Raw genomic sequence first — 18,882 nt, 5'->3', positions numbered from 1 at the left:
TTTAAGGGTCTGATAATGTGGCTCGGAGTCAAAATATGTAACTCCTCGACCGATGGGAATAATTGAGTTGTGTTTGAAGATATTTGGTGTAGGTTCTAATGAAATTGCAAAGCCAGTTCATCATTGACTATTTAAGGGTCTGATAATGTGGCTCGGAGTCAAAATATGTAACTCCTCAACCGATGGGAATAATTGAGTTGTGTTTGAAGATATTTGGTGTAGGTTTTAATGAAATTGCAAAGCCAGTTCATCATTGACTATTTAAAGGTCTGATAATGTGGCTCGGAGTCAAAATATGTAACTCCTCAACCGATGGGAATAATTGAGTTGTGTTTGAAGATATTTGGTGTAGGCTCTAATGAAATTGCAAAGCCAGTTCATCATTGACTATTTAAGGGTCTCACAATGTGGCTCTGAGACAAAATATGTAACTCCTCAATCGATGGGAATAATTGAGTTGTGTTTGAAGATATTTGGTGTAGGTTCTAATGAAATTGCAAAGCCAGTTCATCATTTACTATTTAGTTAGGTTAGGTTGGAACATATAAGACAATATAAAAGTAAGCGAGCAGGGTGCGGCAGCGCCCTGCGAGCGGGCGGTTCCAATCAATGTAAATTCAGACCTTACCTTCATTCATGATCACGTTTATAAAATTTTAATATAAAAGTTAATATAAAAGTAATTTGTATTAATATAAAAGTTAGTATGTCATAACTCAAAAGGGTGAAATAAAATTTTTAACAAAAAAATACAACCGACTTCTATGTCACTACAAAGTAAAAAATAATTGAAATAAATGTTGGTTTAGTACATATTTCTGAAGTCGGCGCTCATATTAGACACGCTGTTTACATCGTTATCCAACGAAATATATTGATACGCTTATATTAGACACACTGATTACGTCGTTATCCAACGAAATATATAAAGACGATGTGGTAGACAGGTTAGTTTTCGCGTTAGAAAACATGTCGCGAGGTCGACCTTCATCGCGGCAAACGCAGGAATTGCCTATTTTCGACGGGGACCCGAGGGAGTGGTTACCCTTCAAGGCCGCGATGAGGGACTCGACGGCACTCTACCAAATGTCGCCATCAGAAAACTTAGCTAGGTTGAGGGCATGCCTACGGGGGGAGGCCAGGCAGGCCGTGTCAGCCTTATTATATTCGGCTACGGAACCTACACAGATATTGCGTACACTTGAGCAGTGTTTCGGCCGACCGGGGGCAATCATAGACCAGGCGGTGAACGAGGTACTTAGGTTACCTAGCGTAGGTTCCACGGCAAACGAATTAAATATGTTCGCGGTTAAAGTTCAAAATGTGGTAACGGTAAATCAAAGTATAGATCCACAAGGATACGGATCCGAGGTTGCCGCGAATAATTAGTGAGAAGTTAAGTCCCCATTTAAAAAGTAAGTGGTATGACTACGCGTACGAAAGAAGAGAGGAATCGCAACCGGAGTTAGGAAGATTAGCGAGCTTTCTTATGCGAGAAGCGGACAGGGCAATTCAATTTTCGCACGATAGGATTGCCATAACAAATACGCGTCCCGTGCAACGTACTGTACAACCGCGACCGATACAGAAACGGTCAGATTTTCGCAAGCCGGTGTATGCCACAGCAGAGGGTCCCAGTAAGACGGGACAGACAGAATGCCTTTGCTGCGGAGCTGGGCACCGGACGTATGTATGCGATAAAATAGCGGCTATGTCGGTACAACAAAGATGGGAATGGGCAAAGGACGCGCGTGTTTGTTATAGGTGTTTAGATAGTAGACACAGGAAGTTCGCATGTAGGGGTAAGAGTTGCAGTGTAGGCGAGTGTAGGAGACCACACCACGCGTTGTTACACACTAGTCCGCGGAGGATAGATAGTGAGGAGAGCGGGGTCGAGTCGGTCACGGCGGCATCGGCACATATGCCTCCCGAAAAAATACAAGTCCTACTCAAGGTGTGCCCGGTTACCCTTAAAGGGAGTAACGGCCGGGAGGTGCACACACACGCGCTGTTAGACGAGGGTTCGACGATAACTTTAGTTGACGAGGAGATAGCGGCCTCCATAGGAGCTCGAGGCCCTATCAGAGCCCTTAACATCGTGGGAGCTACCTCCAGAGCATAGAAAGGGATTTTTTAAAGTATCCTCAAAAAGAGTACCTAGGGACGTAGTGTGCTACGCGAACGCAAAGCCTCGGGTATTGATAGGCGCCGATAATTGGCATCTGATAGTATCGCGTAAATTAGTAACAGGGAATAAAAAACAGCCGGCCGCGTCGTTGACTCAGTTAGGATGGGTGTTGCATGGGTCAGTTCCGCGTAGCGTCGTGGTGGAGAGGGCTATGGTCCTCCATGTGCGCACTCAACAACAGTTCATCAAGCACGCGCACACGGACGATCAGCTGAGCGATCTGGTCAAAGCCCACTACGACATTGACGCAATAGGCATTACGCCGAACCGCAAGCCCATACCTAGTGAGACGCGAGCTGTTAGCATTACTAAACAGACGGCCAAGCGCGTAAATGGACGATTCGAAGTTGGTCTGCCTTGGGTCAGCGATGACGTGACCCTACCGCCGAGTTACAGTATGGCATGCAGGCGTTTACAAGGAATCGAGCGAAAGATGGACAAATCGCCCGCATTCAAGGAAGCCTATACGAGGCAGGTAAACGCGCTGTTAGATAAGGGTTACGCGGAACCCAATACGGGTCAGTATGTTAGTAGCGATAGGGAATGGTACTTACCCCACTTCGCCGTCACTAACCCGAACAAACCGGGAAAGCTAAGGCTAGTGTTCGACGCCGCGGCGCGAGCGAACGGGAAATGCCTTAAAGACGTATTGTTAGATGGCCCGGATTTGTTGCAATCTCTAAACGGGATTTTGTTCAGGTTTAAAGCGAGACGGGTAGCATTAACAGCTGATATACGCGAAATGTTCTTACAAGTTAAGATTAGGAAAGTGGATCGCGTAGCGCAGCAATTCCTGTGGCGGGGCGACGACCGTAAGAACCCCCCACAGAAGTATGTAATGTCTTCTATGATATTCGGAGCTCGTAGCTCACCCTTTTTAGCGCATAGTATGCGCGATATGAACGCGACGGAATTTAAAGACGCGTATCCGCTCGCGTACGACGCGATCACGAATAGTACTTACATGGACGATTGGATTGATAGTTTCGACTCCGAAGAGGAAGCCGCGCTCACGATCAGCGAAGTGCGTCACGTGCACGCGCAAGCCGGTTTCGTGTTAGCCGGTTGGAGTTCGAATCGCGAAGCAATATTGTCGGACGTGCCCACGGAGACCCGCGCGCACGCTCCGAAGGAGCTCGCTACGAACGCGCACTTGTGTGATAAAGCGTTGGGTGTTTTATGGTTGCCTAGGTACGACGAACTTGCCACGGGGCTCACGCCAACGCGTGGTCAGTGCGATCCTGCCCAGCTTCCGAGCCTGGCTTATAAGGAAGAAACGCGTCACCTACCGGCTGACACAGGTACTCACCGGACATGGCTGCTTCGGTGAGTACCTGCACAGAATAGGCAGGGAGGCCTCAGCGCAGTGCCACCATTGTGGACATGCACAGGATTCTGCGCAGCACACGCTCGAGGAGTGCCCAGCGTGGCAGGTCGAGCGGCAGATCCTGTTGCAGCACATAGGGCCGGACCTTTCCTTGGAGACTGTGGTTGCAGCGATGGTCCGTTCAGGCGAAGCGTGGGATAGCGTGGTCGCGTTCTGCGACCGCGTTATGCTCGCAAAAGAGAACGCCGAACGGGCCAGGGAGCGCGCCGATCCCGCGCGGAGAAGGAGGTGCCGAAGGCGCAGGCGCGGTGTCCCTGTAGTCTCGGGACTAGAATAGGGCTACGGTATCCCCTGCCTGTCGTAAGAGGCGACTAAAAGGGGGCTTCTGGGGTTGCGGGCGGCAAGGGTGGGAGCTCGAACCGTCCAGCAAGTAACCCCGGGAAGGACGACGGTGTGTGTGGCCGCATACCGTTGTAAACACTAGGTGTGTGGGAGGAGCGTAAACTGCTCCCCCAGGGAAGAGCCCGATTGGGGCATCGCGCTCGGAGGACTCCGGTTGTGTTCCATCGGAGATCCCGGAGTTCTTCACCAAGCGCCGAGGACGGCCACCGGGGGGGTTTTAGTGCGGTAAAAATCCCACATAACCCGGCGTCGCTCCCACGTCGTCGGGTACCTTTTGAAGGTTTCCCCCTCGCAAACAAAAAAAAAAAAGGTACGACGAACTTGGCTTTAACACTGAAATGCATAGGGTACCGGAAGACGTAAAAAACCTAACGCGGACTCCCACAAAGCGCGAAGCATTAGGAGTGGTGATGTCGATTTTCGATCCGCTAGGCTTGTTAAGTCCATATACGATCACGGCGAAAATACTACTACAGGAGTTATGGCGCGAAATAATAGGGTGGGACGAGTCCCTTCCGCACGTGCAGGCCACTGCGTTCGCCGAATGGCAAGCTGACCTAAAATGTATAGCCGACCTCAGAGTACCGAGATGTTATGACACGCGCGACTCGATAGTAAATAGGCAGTTGCACGTGTTCTGCAATGCGAGTGAACAAGCATACGCAGCGGTAGCTTATTGGCGTTTTAGGGATGCGTCAGGTAATGTAAAGTTAGCATTAGTAGCGGGAAAGGCGAAGGTCGCCCCCTTGAAAGCTCAGAGTATACCCCGTATGGAGCTTCAGGCGGCGGTAATAGGTTCTAGGCTAGCTACAGACGTAATGAGTAAGCATTCATGGAAGGACGCGGTAGTATATTTGTGGTCTGATTCAAAGACGGTGCTGTCGTGGATTAGGAACGACGCAAATAGGTATACACCTTACGTAGCTCACCGTCTGAGTGAAATAGCCGAGGCGACACGCACAGAACAGTGGAAGTGGGTTCCCACCGCGTTGAACGTAGCCATGACGCAACACGGGCGGGTAACACCCAGTTAAGTAGCTCGTCAAGATGGTACACCGGCCCTCCGTTCCTGTGCGAGAGCGAGGAACGTTGGCCAGTTGAAAACACATTGCCATTACAAATGACGGAAGCTTTAGTGACGCATACAACGTCCGGGGATAGCTTAATTGAGATAGAGAGGTTCTCCTCATACGATCGGTTAGTGCGTGCGCTCTCTTATGTATTGCTATTTGTGGATAGGTGTAGGAAAAAGGTGGCTAGCTTAGGCATTAAGCATATTAGAGAGGCGGAACGCCTTATAATTATGCAGGCGCAATCTCACAGTTTTGAGAGTGAGATAGCTAGATTGAGACAGGGAAAGCACGTCGACAGGTCGAGTCGACTATTAAAGTTAGACCCCGTTTACGACGAAGACGGGATAGTTAGATTGAATGGTAGTATAGACGCGGCAAACATACCCGCGCAACGCAAGAACCCTCCAATACTGGACGGTTCGAGCCACCTAGTTAGGTTATATATCAGACGCGAGCATGTCCATAGCAATCACTCGGGGAGAGAGCAGCTAGCGAATAACATTAGGCGAAAATTCTGGGTGTTACGGTTACGACCCGCGGTGCGAACCGTGATAAGCGATTGTGTAATATGTAAAGCCCGCCGGGCGGCACTGTAGTAGGGGAGCCCACGATGCTACGAGTAAATGGGGATTTACTCGAGCGTTGTAGAGACCTATTGGGATGCAAAGCTTAGATGATAAGTAGAAAAAAATGTTATATGATATATACCTTTACATCGGTGGGGGAAGCGGCTATAGATTTTAAAATATGTAAAAAAAACTGTTGCATGGACATCCTCGAGCGCGTCAGATATTGATAGCATCAATCCCCTACGTATTTTTAATAATGTACGTATGTTAATCTGATCGTTTGCATGATGCGGGTGGTTGTATGTAAGGGTTGAAAATGAAAAAAAAAAAAAATTAATCGATCGCGTCAGATTTTCTAAGGGAGTGTTAAGTGCACCAAAAAAAAGCTCTCATTCACTAATCTGACAATTTCGATGGGACGCAAACTCGCGGCCATTTTCATAATGTGCAAAAAAAATTCGCCATTTTGAAATACTCAAGCGCGTCAGATTAAGATATATATGGTTCATCTTTATGTTCTAAACGTACTGTCTCATAATCTGACGATTATCTAGAGGGATTCAACTGATCTGACAAAAAAAATTAGAAAAACGGTTCACCTTAAAGGCCATCCCTGCAACTTCCCGCTAATTCCATTCCTGGGCGCTTAAAATTGTACTTATAACATTTTTGAGCTCAAAATATAATTTATGTGATATTTTGAGCTCGCTGAGTTCAAAAAAATAATATTTCTATGCATTTGAGCTCTCTCAGCTCGAAAGTCTGATAGAAGTTTCATAGAACACTGTTTTCAAACCGTAATAACTTTTGAATGGATCAACCAATTTTTAATGTTTTTACCGTAAATTTTATTGTTTTTTGTGAGGCACTTTCACCACAAAATACACATTTTAAATTTATATCACTCATATTAAATATTTATAACTTTTAATTCTCACAAATAATATTAAAATAACAAAAAAAGCCAATACGTTGGAAACACGTTGTAAACAGCATGCCACGAACGAGTCTTTATGATCAGCTGTGATGGCGTCATGGCAGCAGAAACCAGAGTGGGGACGGAGTGAGAGAGTAATAGATAGAGAAAGAGTGAGAGAGGAATAGAAACGCGGAGAAGGAAATGTAGGCATCACGCAGCTGCACGCATTTAACTTTATCGACGAATTTTTGTTATTTCGGCTTGCGGAAATCGTCAGATTATATATTTTTCATTATTCTTGAATTATTTCCTTCAAAATAAAAAAAAAATTTAGCTACGCTCGAGAATGTCGAGATAACGTTTTTTTTTTTACAACTTTGTTGCCCTCCCCTTTCTTTACGTCACTCTCAAATTGTCAGATTAGTGGAATATATACTTTTTAGGATGTAATTAACTCACCCTACCTTAATCTGACGCGCTCGAGAATTTCTGATGGTCAATTTTTTTTTACTAATCTGATCCTGTATCCTTCACGGGCGGCCTTATATATGGGCCTCATGTTTCGTGGAGGTACTTTACCGGGTACAAAGTAACCCCCTGTATATTAATCTGCCGCGCTTTAGTAAATCCCGAAATCCCCGCTTGGGCTCCCCTACTACTGTTAGACCAAGTCAAAGGAGATCTGCCGGCTCTTCGACTGCAGTCGTATACGCGACCGTTCTCCTATTGTGGCGTCGATTGCTACGGACCTATGTGGGTGACAATAGGTAGGCGTAAGGAAAAGCGTTGGGGAATGTTATTTACCTGTTTAGTGACGCGAGGTATTCACATAGAATTGATAGCAAGCCTTAGTACCGAATCCGCGATAATGACGATAAGACGTATGGCCGCGCGTCGAGGTATGCCGCATACCATGGTTTCAGATAACGGGACTAACTTTCACGGAGCGGATGTCGAACTTAGAAGGGCATATCGGGAGTGGCTTCCCGAGATAGAAAAGTTCGCACTTAAGAAACATATGGACTGGAGGTTCATTGACCCCGGAGCCCCTAACCAAGGTGGGGCCTGGGAACGGATGATTAGGAGCGTTAAAAGCGCAATGTTAGTAATACTTACTGATAGGGCACCTAGAGAGGAGATACTCGCGACGCTTACCACAGAAATAGAGCATACGATAAATTCTAGGCCTTTAACTCACGTACCCGTAAACGCGGACGACCCGGAAGCGTTGACTCCGAATCACTTCTTGCTAGGAACGGCGGTGGGCCTTCCCTTTGTAGGAAATTGCGCGGTAGTCGATAGGCGCGCGTGGAGGGCCGCACAAGCTTTAGCCGATATGTTCTGGAAGCGGTGGATTAACGAGTATCTACCTACGCTAGCACCTCGGGGTGATAATAGGGACAATAGGAGCAACGTGAAGCCGGGCGACGTGGTTATAATAGCCGATGGATTACTCCCACGTAACGTATGGCCCCGTGGCTTAGTAGAGCATGTGTATACGGGACCAGATGGTGTGGTACGAAGCGCGGAGGTACGGACGAAAGGTGGTGTATTCAGACGTCCTGTATGTAGACTAATCGTCCTCCCGGTAGATAATTAGGCTTCGAAGGTCTTCGCCGGGGGGAGAATGTAACGGACATTTAGTCTTTTCTATTCTATCTCTATTTTTTGTATGGTTGTCTTATATTTTAAAGTGTTTTATTATTATGAATCTAGTGGACATTATATTAGTTATAAGGTAGCATATATGTTTGTTTTATATTGTAAGATTGTTAATGTGTATTTTATAAGTAATAAAGAATGCTATTTCGAATTAAGTATAAAAGAGATAGAGATAAGTAAGAGCGAGAGGGCTATTGTTGTCTCCGTCCGATAGATAGTGCTGTCTCTATCGGACACGCCCGGCGAAGGACTACAACGAACGAATATAAAGGGGCTTTTTTGTATGGAGGATTTTTGTATCAGTATAAGGTTTGCATTCAACCGGTGTTAACTTACGCCTCTCCAGTCTTCGCTCACGCGAATCCCACCATCCTAGACAAACTCCAGGTCAAATACAAAATCTCTTTTGTCGTCGGGCTCTTAATGCCCCCTGGTACGTCAGGAACGCCGACCTTCACCGCGACCTGGAGCTCGCTCCAATGCAACAAGTCCTTAAACAATTCTCTGAAGCGTTCTTCACCCGCTCAGAAAATCATCCTAACCCCCTTATCAAGGGTGCAGCAGACTACGCTGCCCCTCTTCCTACACGTCATAATTGCCGTCGGCCAAGAAATATCTTGACCGACGCTCCCAACAAACTCTCCACGGATGTGGAGAATCTTCTGGGCGCCCACAGGGGCGAACAACTTTCCATTGATAATCGTCTTCCCGACGATTCTAGTAGTATTCATGATACGCTGACACCTTCTGTGTCTGCTATCCAGCGGTTGCTCTCTAGGGAGCGTCGCTAGCACCTCTCGTTCCTCAACGAGAGGTCGCTATCCGATGTCGGCTGTACGGTCCCCTAGGACGAAGCCTTTAAAGGAGACTTTTTAGTGGGTATGGTCCTCTTAAGGAGGATTCATTCCCTCCGACGCCTCCGATGAAGAAACACACTTGTAAGAAAGAAAATAAATACAGTCCACATATTGAAGCACGAAGTCTTTTATTCGGCACCCTGGACCTCATATTATCAATGCAAGTAGCAGAGGATGAAGTCACCCTGGTTGGCTCAAAGAAATTATATTCTAAGTTATATGATCTAAATAATGAAAGAAATTTTACTGTCAATGTGCTGTTTTCTAAAATGTTCACATTAAAATCACCACAAACAACAACATATTTTTTACATTTGCAAAGAATATCCAAAACATTTTCCATTACACTTTCAAATCTAGAAAATGTTTCTATGTTAGGGGGCCTATACACGCTAACCACAACAAGGCTATCCAGCTCGACACATGATAATTCAATAACACGTTCAATCGAGAGACCCACTATATCCAGGCGTTCTCTTGATTTTATACCTTTATGAGATATAATTAATGATCCACCATCGATAGCCGACTCACGGCTGAACGAACTAGCAATAAAATGATTTGTATTATTTATTTGTGCTTCACCTTGTTTTAACCAGTGCTCTGTTAAACATATTATATCATAATGATTACTCTCTAAAAATAGCTCCAGTTCCAGCTCCTTACTTGAGAAACCCTGGATATTCTGGTGCAATATTTTTAGAGATGAAAAGTTTTTATTGCTAGTTTTATTATTACTAGGTTTACCCTTATGAATACATTTATTTGATCTATTTCTCTCAATTATTTTATTATTATTGCATTTATATGAATTATTTACATAATTATTGATTGGAATGTCAATATTAATAAATGAATTACCATTTGACATAAATGGTTGTAAATTAAATAATTCGCCAGAGGTGCACTCTGCTGTCCTATTATTTAATTTAAATAATCCAATGTCAAACTAAAATTATTGGATGTCAATAATTTTAAATTATTATTCTGCTCAATAGAAGCAGGTTTGGTTGCCAAATTTATGGCAGAAATGTCAAAATAATATTCTAGCACAACAGCTATCCGTCTTTTATAAAATCTAGGGAGATAGTAATTATCCCCTGTCAAATAAAAATTCATACTAAGCGAGTTAGTATCAATCAAATTAAATTTATTATTATTGCACATCGCAGTGTGCAAAGTCATATTTAACTTATATCTAATATTATTCTCTTCGACTGACAAACTTCTACTATAAGGGAATGTAAACATTACAATCTCCTTTAAATTAAGTTTTAACAATGTGTCCAAGTAATGTAATAACTGCTTTTTGTTCACATTTCCCCTATTTCCTATAAAAACAACTAAGCTTGTATTATTATTTAAATGAGTATTACAAATATTATGCATAATCTCATGGAGAGATGCATTAGGCATACAATTATTCAATACAATTATTATAATGGGCGGTAGGCCTAAGGTCGACCACGAGATGCGTTGCTACCCCTGGGAACAAAGTTGAACGTCTCGGATAAGTCTTCCTTAACATGTCTCCTTTACCACGCCCTTTAAACCGAAACAAAGTCCTGAAAATTTTTGTTACTAGGCAAAAAGCACCCTGAGTCCAGGAACAAAGACTTTTACCACCAAAGTTCACCGGAACAAAGTAGCTCTGAAAACTGTTGTTACTAGGCAAAAAAAGGTGTGACAGTGGTATCTCCAGAGTCGAACAACAAAGATTTTTACCACTACCAATCACTATAATTGTAATTATTTACAAAACACTATCAATTGCCTGGTCCACGAGAACAAAGAGCCCAGCTAACCAACGCTTATATAACTCTACATTCTCTTTGTAACATCACGGCCCTGACATGCAGTCGATCGATTGGCATCTCATTTCCGAGAACGTCCTACACCCAATGTGCCCTTCATCATATAAGGCTCGAAACGCATGAGGCGTTTACGTCGACAAACGTTGAAAGACAGTTTGTTATGTAGTCGTAACAGAATTCTTTGTGGTTTATTGTTCGATTTGACACCACTGCCATAGGTATTTATTTCGGTGTATGATTTGAGTACCAACTTTGTGTGAAGTCGAACGGAGTCTTCAATAGTGTCAATATACGATCTCAATATAATGCTATGTTTATGATAGAATTGAAAAAAAAATGAACAAAAAAATAAAACCGAATTCTATGTCACTACAAAGTAAACAAGTAATTAATTAAAAAATCAAAAAACCCGACTGCACTACAAAAGCTGAAGTAGAATTTCCAAAAACGGTGAAATAGGCGTTTTATTATTTTTATCCAGAAAGCCAAATACATACAAAGTTTCATAGTAGGTGTCTGCTTCAAAATCAAAAGACGTTCAAACATATTATCCTATTTTATTCTCGTAGTGCTCATTTACGCTATATAAAGAACCGATGAGTAAAATTCCAGCACTCTAAAGTTCAGCGGTTTCCCTTTGTGTTGATCTTTATCACAGCAACACTACTCATTTAGTCAGACATTCGTCTCGATGAGTTATATGTATGTATATATTATATTATGTATGTGTAATCTCTTTTAAGTCCCTTTATTTTGATATCCTACTCGATAGGTTTGGTTAACTTTTTTAAAACGTGTTTCGCAAAAACAATCCACCATTTACACTCCATAAAATATATAACTTCAGTAATTCAAAGTTCCGGTAATTATTTTACCTCGTAATAGGTAGAATTTCTTTATTTTTATGCAACAAGCCAAATACAAAATTTCATAGTGTTTGCTTTAAAATTGACGATTGTTTAAATGAACTTTTAACCCTTATTTTACCCTCTACGGGGTTAATTTTTCGGATGGGGATAAATAAGTGTGTCCTTGTTCCTATCCAGAAAGCCAAATACTAAATTTTGTAGCAGTTGCTTCAAAATTAAAGGATTTCAAAAAAACTGTTTTTACCTATTATACCCTTTTAGGGGTAGAATTTCCAAAAGGCCTTTCTTAGTACTTATTTACGCTATATAGCAAACCTATGTGCAAAATTTCAGAACTCTAAGTTGAGCGGTTTTGGCTGTACTTTGATTTCCAAATAAAGAAAAAGTCATTTATTTAGTCAGTCAGTCAGTCACCTTGCTGTTTTATATATATACAAGTATGTTTTTATAATCTCCGTTTAATTTCCTTTCATATGATACCCTATTCGATAGGTTCGGTTAGCTTTTTTTTTTAAATGTGTTACTATTTCGCGCCAAAAATCCGCCATTTTATTTATTTTTTTCTAACACCTATCTAAGGACACTCGGGTCATTGAGACGTATATAATGACACCTTAACTGTCGAAATTCATCCAGCCGTTTGTTAGATCGGATCAAATAAAGAAAGACAAACATACAAGATACGCGCGAAAAACATAACCCTTCCTTGGCAGTCGGGTAAAAAATATTCAAATAAATGTTGGTTTAGTACATATTTCTGAAGTCGGCGCTCATACTGGACACGCTGTTTACGCCATTATCCATCGAAATATATTGAGCGCCGACTTCAGAACTTTGTACTAAACCTTGACATCTGCCGTTTCCCGCCATAATACCCTTTTTTTTTACAAATCACGAATACAGCGTACTTCACTGCATAGTCTCTTCAATGATAATGTTGACATGTACTCGTAGTATACCGCCATCCGCCAGCCTTTTGTCACGTATAGTGACATAGAAGTCGGTTGTATTTTTTGTTAAAAATTTTTTTTTTCACTCTTTTTAGTGATAACATACTAACGTTTATATGAATACAATATAAAATTGGACCCACTCGCTCGCCGGACGCTCTCGCGCCCTGCTCGCTTAGTTTTATATCGTCTTATATGTTCCAACCAAACCTAACCCATTTAATATTATTGGCTAGGTTTGAAAGTTTGAAACAGAACGGTAAGTAACAAACTAAATAATAAAGCTCTGCGGTTGGTTCGGTTGAATTCACTTTAATTCAGTAGTTAAGAAAAAGTACAAAGTATTGATATAAACCTTGTTGGCTAGCAACATTAATATTTTTTGATGTAATTGGGTAAGGTGGCAACACTCGCCCCTTCCGCCTACGACACGCAAGCGAAATACACGTCTTTTTGTTACTCTCGAAGTTTTATTAATTGGCCGCAAGAAAAACCCCAAAAAAAAAGGAAATACAGTCCACAATCTAACATGGTCCATCGATCCTGAAGTGGTCCGTGCGCCATTCCCCGATTAATCAAGAGACTTCAAGAAAAGGCCAGAAGTTGGTGCGACAGTTTTTCGCCATCTTCGGCCGGCTGTAATTAAAGGTGTCGTGTCTGGTTGGGCGCAAGATTCGCGTCGTCTCCGGTTGGTTGGTTCCCTTTACAAGAGGGAAGAAGCTGTACCAGCCCCCGCAACACATTCTACGCGTTATTACGCCGTGGCAGAAGAAGGACGCATTTGACAGAACATCCGGTTCCGGTATCAACGCGTCGCAATAGCATAGACGCGTGAGTGTCGCCTGCCGCCATTTTGTACTTGCCAAGTTGTAGTCGTCCCGCGCGTGGCTGCCGCGTGCAGAAAAAGTATAATTTTAACTAGTTTAAGCACTAAAATTAGTATAACAGTTATAATAAGTTGTGTTAAAAACTGTGCTGCATTAGGATTAACCCTACAAGCTTACTGGTAAGTGTCGTTTATTGTATTGTAATATAATATTGCTCGTACACAAAAATGGAGGATAAGAAATTAAAAAGATTGCGTATAGAGCATATATTAAAGCGACAATTTCGCGTATGCTTACATTTGTTGAACAATTAGAAAATATCTCCACGGAGACCCTATTAGCTAAACGTGATAGACTAAAAGCAACGTTTGTTGAGTACGAACAATATTGTAAACAGATTGTATGTATTGACGCTAAAGACAAAGAGGTAGACGAGGTTGAACAGGATTACTTCGCCGTATTAGAAACACTTGCGAAGGAAATTAACAGTAGGAGCACAAGTGACACTGTCAGATCTGCAAAAATAAATTTACCTGCCATAAACATTCAGCCATTCACGGGTGAGACTACAGATTATGTGCCATTTATTAACCTCTTTAGATCCATGATACATAATGATAAGAATTTAGACTTGGTACAAAAGTTATATTACCTAAAATATTTTTTAAGAAACGAAACTTTAAATGTAATTAAAAACTTACCTCTAACGTCAGAAAGTTATACTACTGCTTTAAAACTCCTTGATGATACGTACAATAATAAGTATATAATAGTAAATAGGCACATTAATGCATTACTAGATCTTAAAGCTTTTCAGCGAAGAGACGGTCGTAGCGCTTCGAAGGAGAGCCAGATGGCGCGCTCTGAGGTGCTGACGCGATCGACTTCAGGAGCCTCGAAACATACGCCAAAGGGTGGTTGACGCTATCTTGCCGAACTTTCGAGCCTGGCTCAGAAGTAGGGGTCGAGTTACCTACCGCCTAACTCAGATACTCACCGGACATGGCTGTTTCGGTGAGTATCTGAATAGAATAGGGAGGGAAGAGACGGCCCAATGTCATCATTGTGGGCATGACGAGGATTCCGCACAGCATACGCTGCAGTACTGCCCCGCGTGGGACTCGCAGCGGCGGATCCTCGTCGAAAAAGTGGGACCGGATCTCTCTCCATCGGCCATCGTTGGGGCGATGGTTCAGCGCAGCGAAGCCTGGGATGGCATGATCACCTTCTGCGACATAGTCATGTCCGCGAAGGAAGACGCCGAGCGAGCAAGGGAGCGCGCTGAACCCGCTCGAAGAAGGAGTCGCCGCAGGCGTAGGTAACGCCCACCGGCGCGGTGTCCCTGTAGTTCCGGGACCAGAATAGGGCTACGGTATCCCCTGCCTGTCGTAAGAGGCGACTAAAAGGGGGCTTCCGGGGTTGCGGACGGCAAGAGTGGGAGCTCGAACCGCCTGGCCAGCAACCCCGGGATGGACGGCGGTATGTGTGGTCGCATACCGTCGTGAACACCAGATGGTGTGGTGAGATTCAAGCTCACCTGGGCGGAGCCCGACGGGGCAACGCGCCAAGTGGACTCCGGTTGCGTTCCGTTGGAGATCCCGGAGTCCTCTACGCAGCGCCGAGGACGGCCACCGGGGGGGTTTTAGTGCGGTAAGAATCCCACATAACCCCGTGCCGCTCCCACGGCATAGGGTACCTTTTGAAGGTTTCCCCCTCGTCAACAAAAAAAAAAAAAAAAAAGATCTTAAAGCTTTAGGGAAATCCACAGCCTCAAACTTGAGAGATTTCATTGCCATCATTAAGCAGGAAATCTCAGCAATTTTAAATCATGAGCCCAATGTAAAATACTGGGACACAATTCTTATGTGTATGTTGTCTCGAAAATTAGACATGCATACAGCAAGAGCATACCAGCTCGAGCGCGACCCTGCAGTAGAGCCCAGCCTCAATGACTTTCTCAAGTATTTGGAGCGAAGAGCCCTGGCAATGGAGAATGCTGACCAGGGCCATCAACCGAGTCATCAGGTGAAGGAGCTGGGTCATCGGGTTGTAGCACACGCAGCTGCAACACAATGCTTATACTGTCAGTTACAGGATCATAAAATTTATAATTGCAAAAAATTCCAATTGCTTCCCGCAGTAAGTAGGGTTGAATTCTCCAGAGAACATAAACTCTGCAATATATGTTTGGGGGTGCATCAGGTGCCGATATCACTTCCGCTGCAAACAATGCAAAAAGCCTTCACACAATACCCTTCTGCTTTGCGATACAATTGAAGCAACTCCTCCTGTCACATTGGCAGGCAATGTTAACCCTATACTTGGCAGAGAATTTTATCCTCAAAAAATTATACTTTTGCTACTTCCCTGCGTTAATTGGATAATAAGGATACTAGGAAAAATAAAATAAAAAAACTCTGACATTCAGTTTTCAGGATATAGTATGTGTCTTTTAGTGCACACTGCCAGGTACACAAGAAAAAAAAATGTGTCTTTAAATGCACACCGCCAAGTACTCACTAAACTAAGAAATAATTAAAAAACGTAAAAAATATAATATAAAATATGATAAAAGATAAATAATAATTAGATAAAATTTTTAACAAAAAAATACAACCGACTTCTATGTCACTACAAAGTAAAAAATAATTGAAATAAATGTTGGTTTAGTACATATTTCTGAAGTCGGCGCTCAATATATTTCGTTGGATAACGACGTAATCAGCGTGTCTAGTATAAGCATATCAATATATTTCGTTGGATAACGATGTAAACAACGTGTCTAATATGAGCGCCGACTTCAGAAATATGTAGTAAACCAACATTTATTTCAATTATTTTTTACTTTGTAGTGACATAGAAGTCGGTTGTATTTTTTTGTTAAAAATTTTATTTCACCCTTTTTAGTGATGACATACTAACTTTTATATTAATACAATATAAAATTTTATAAACGTGATCATGAATGAAGGTAAGGTCTGAATTTACATTGATTGGAACCGCCCGCTCGCAGGGCGCTGCCGCGCCCTGCTCGCTTACTTTTATATTGTCTTATATGTTCCAACCTAACCTAACTAAATAGTAAATGAGGAACTGGCTTTGCAATTTCATTAGAACCTACACCAAATATCTTCAAACACAACTCAATTATTCCCATCGATTGAGGAGTTACATATTTTGTCTCCGAGCCACATTATGAGACCCTTAAATAGTCAATGATGAACTGGCTTTGCAATTTCATTAGAGCCTACACCAAATATCTTCAAACACAACTCAATTATTCCCATCGGTTGAGGTGTTACATATTTTGACTCCGAGCCACATTATCAGACCCTTAAATAGCCAATGATGAACTGGCTTTGCAATTTCATTAGAACCTACACCAAATATCTTCAAACACAACTCAATTATTCCCATCGGTCGAGGAGTTACATATTTTGACTCCGAGCCACATTATCAGACCCTTAAATAGTCAATGATAAACAGGTTTTAAAATTTCATTAGAACCTACACCAAATATCTTCAAACAAAACTCAATTATACCCATCGGTTGAGGAGTTACATATTTTGTCTCCAGAAGCCACTCTGATCCTCATCATATTTAAAGGATTTCAAAAAAACTGTTTTTACCTATTATACCCTTTTAGGGGTAGAATTTCCAAAAGGCCTTTCTTAGTACTTATTTACGCTATATAGCAAACCTATGTGCAAAATTTCAGAACTCTAAGTTGAGCGGTTTTGGCTGTACTTTGATTTCCAAATAAAGAAAAAGTCATTTATTTAGTCAGTCAGTCAGTCACCTTGCTGTTTTATATATATACAAGTATGTTTTTATAATCTCCGTTTAATTTCCTTTCATATGATACCCTATTCGATAGGTTCGGTTAGCTTTTTTTTTTAAATGTGTTACTATTTCGCGCCAAAAATCCGCCATTTTATTTATTTTTTTCTAACACCTATCTAAGGACACTCGGGTCATTGAGACGTATATAATGACACCTTAACTGTCGAAATTCATCCAGCCGTTTGTTAGATCGGATCAAATAAAGAAAGACAAACATACAAGATACGCGCGAAAAACATAACCCTTCCTTGGCAGTCGGGTAAAAAATATTCAAATAAATGTTGGTTTAGTACATATTTCTGAAGTCGGCGCTCATACTGGACACGCTGTTTACGCCATTATCCATCGAAATATATTGAGCGCCGACTTCAGAACTTTGTACTAAACCTTGACATCTGCCGTTTCCCGCCATAATACCCTTTTTTTTTACAAATCACGAATACAGCGTACTTCACTGCATAGTCTCTTCAATGATAATGTTGACATGTACTCGTAGTATACCGCCATCCGCCAGCCTTTTGTCACGTATAGTGACATAGAAGTCGGTTGTATTTTTTGTTAAAAATTTTTTTTTTCACTCTTTTTAGTGATAACATACTAACGTTTATATGAATACAATATAAAATTGGACCCACTCGCTCGCCGGACGCTCTCGCGCCCTGCTCGCTTAGTTTTATATCGTCTTATATGTTCCAACCAAACCTAACCCATTTAATATTATTGGCTAGGTTTGAAAGTTTGAAACAGAACGGTAAGTAACAAACTAAATAATAAAGCTCTGCGGTTGGTTCGGTTGAATACACTTTAATTCAGTAGTTAAGAAAAAGTACAAAGTATTGATATAAACCTTGTTGGCTAGCAACATTAATATTTTTTGATGTAATTGGGTAAGGTGGCAACACTCGCCCCTTCCGCCTACGACACGCAAGCGAAATACACGTCTTTTTGTTACTCTCGAAGTTTTATTAATTGGCCGCAAGAAAAACCCCAAAAAAAAAGGAAATACAGTCCACAATCTAACATGGTCCATCGATCCTGAAGTGGTCCGTGCGCCATTCCCCGATTAATCAAGAGACTTCAAGAAAAGGCCAGAAGTTGGTGCGACAGTTTTTCGCCATCTTCGGCCGGCTGTAATTAAAGGCGTCGTGTCTGGTTGGGCGCAAGATTCGCGTCGTCTCCGGTTGGTTGGTTCCCTTTACAAGAGGGAAGAAGCTGTACCAGCCCCCGCAACACATTCTACGCGTTATTACGCCGTGGCAGAAGAAGGACGCATTTGACAGAACATCCGGTTCCGGTATCAACGCGTCGCAATAGCATAGACGCGTGAGTGTCGCCTGCCGCCATTTTGTACTTGCCAAGTTGTAGTCGTCCCGCGCGTGGCTGCCGCGTGCAGAAAAAGTATAATTTTAACTAGTTTAAGCACTAAAATTAGTATAACAGTTATAATAAGTTGTGTTAAAAACTGTGCTGCATTAGGATTAACCCTACAAGCTTACTGGTAAGTGTCGTTTATTGTATTGTAATATAATATTGCTCGTACACAAAAATGGAGGATAAGAAATTAAAAAGATTGCGTATAGA

The 18,882-nt window shown here is 42.4% G+C and overlaps 2 protein-coding genes across 2 annotated transcripts; both read left to right on the top strand.

The window, feature by feature from the left end:
* The first annotated feature begins 2,339 nt into the window (after positions 1-2,339).
* LOC140746721 (uncharacterized) lies at positions 2,340-4,951 on the top strand. The gene is made up of 3 exons (XM_073078819.1): positions 2,340-3,489; positions 3,536-3,831; positions 4,394-4,951. Exons 1-3 carry the CDS (start codon positions 2,340-2,342, stop codon positions 4,949-4,951), a joined length of 2,004 nt encoding a protein of 667 aa, XP_072934920.1.
* A 2,395-nt stretch (positions 4,952-7,346) lies between these two features.
* LOC140746720 (uncharacterized) lies at positions 7,347-8,078 on the top strand. The gene has a single exon (XM_073078818.1). The coding sequence runs from the start codon at positions 7,347-7,349 to the stop codon at positions 8,076-8,078; it is 732 nt and encodes a 243-aa protein (XP_072934919.1).
* Positions 8,079-18,882: the final 10,804 nt, after the last annotated feature.

This window comes from Epargyreus clarus, unplaced genomic scaffold (genome assembly GCF_041222505.1).
Source record: "Epargyreus clarus isolate Ecla_fem2 unplaced genomic scaffold, WU_Ecla_fem_2.2 ptg000013l, whole genome shotgun sequence".
NCBI lineage: Eukaryota > Metazoa > Arthropoda > Insecta > Lepidoptera > Hesperiidae > Epargyreus > Epargyreus clarus.
Note: the sequence above shows the minus strand (reverse complement) of the source record. Positions and strands in the feature narration are given on the sequence as shown.